This window comes from Brassica oleracea, unplaced genomic scaffold (assembly GCF_000695525.1).
Source record: "Brassica oleracea var. oleracea cultivar TO1000 unplaced genomic scaffold, BOL UnpScaffold06662, whole genome shotgun sequence".
Lineage (NCBI taxonomy): Eukaryota > Viridiplantae > Streptophyta > Magnoliopsida > Brassicales > Brassicaceae > Brassica > Brassica oleracea.
In genome coordinates this window covers 1-746 of record NW_013623184.1, presented here as the reverse complement: position 1 = coordinate 746, position 746 = coordinate 1, and the positions used below count along the sequence as shown (strand labels likewise).

General features: G+C 35.7%; 1 protein-coding gene across 1 annotated transcript; it reads left to right on the top strand.

The window, feature by feature from the left end:
* Positions 1-356: 356 nt before the first annotated feature.
* On the top strand, positions 357-710 carry LOC106322103 (probable non-intrinsic ABC protein 5; the record flags this gene model as incomplete). Its single annotated transcript, XM_013760275.1, has 1 exon — positions 357-710. A coding segment is annotated over exon 1 (354 nt), but the record flags the coding sequence as incomplete, so codon positions are not given.
* Between the last annotated feature and the right edge of the window lie 36 nt (positions 711-746).

Genomic DNA, 746 nt, shown 5'->3' with positions numbered 1-746 from the left:
CAAGTTGAGTTCTTACCTGCTGCTGATCTTATACTGGTATGTGAATAATTAATAGTACTCTCTCCGTTTCGTAAACAGTTTCATTTTGACATTTTTTTCATGTTATTTTAAAATTTCAAATGTAATTAATAATTAATTGTAAAATGTATTGATCTTATACATAATTTTATTTATACCAAAAACACTATGTAATTTATTAAGAACATAAATGCATTTTGACCATTTTATTAGTTTGTGGAAAATATATCAAAATGACACTTTTTATGAAATGTATTAGTTTTTTAATCTTTTCAATATTGTGTCACTGAGGATAAGTGAAATCATCTGGAATCATTTGTCTTGTGTCTCATCAGGTCATGAAAGATGGAAGGATCAGCCAAGCTGGAAAATACAATGACATCCTCAGCTCTGGAACTGATTTCATGGAGCTTATAGGTGCTCATCAGGAGGCTCTTGCAGTAGTTAGCTCTGTTGATGCCAGTTCTGTCTCTGAGAAACCAGCTTTAGGCGGCCAAGAAGATGCTATTGGTCTTGATGGGAAACAAGAAAGTCAAGATGTGAAGAACGATAAGCCAGACACTGAGGAGACCAAAAGACAGCTTGTGCAAGAGGAAGAGAGGGAGAAAGGTAGCGTTGCTTTGGATGTATACTGGAAATATATCACACTAGCCTATGGAGGAGCTCTTGTGCCTTTCATAGTGTTGGCACAGGTTCTGTTTCAGCTTCTACAGATTGGAAGCAACTAC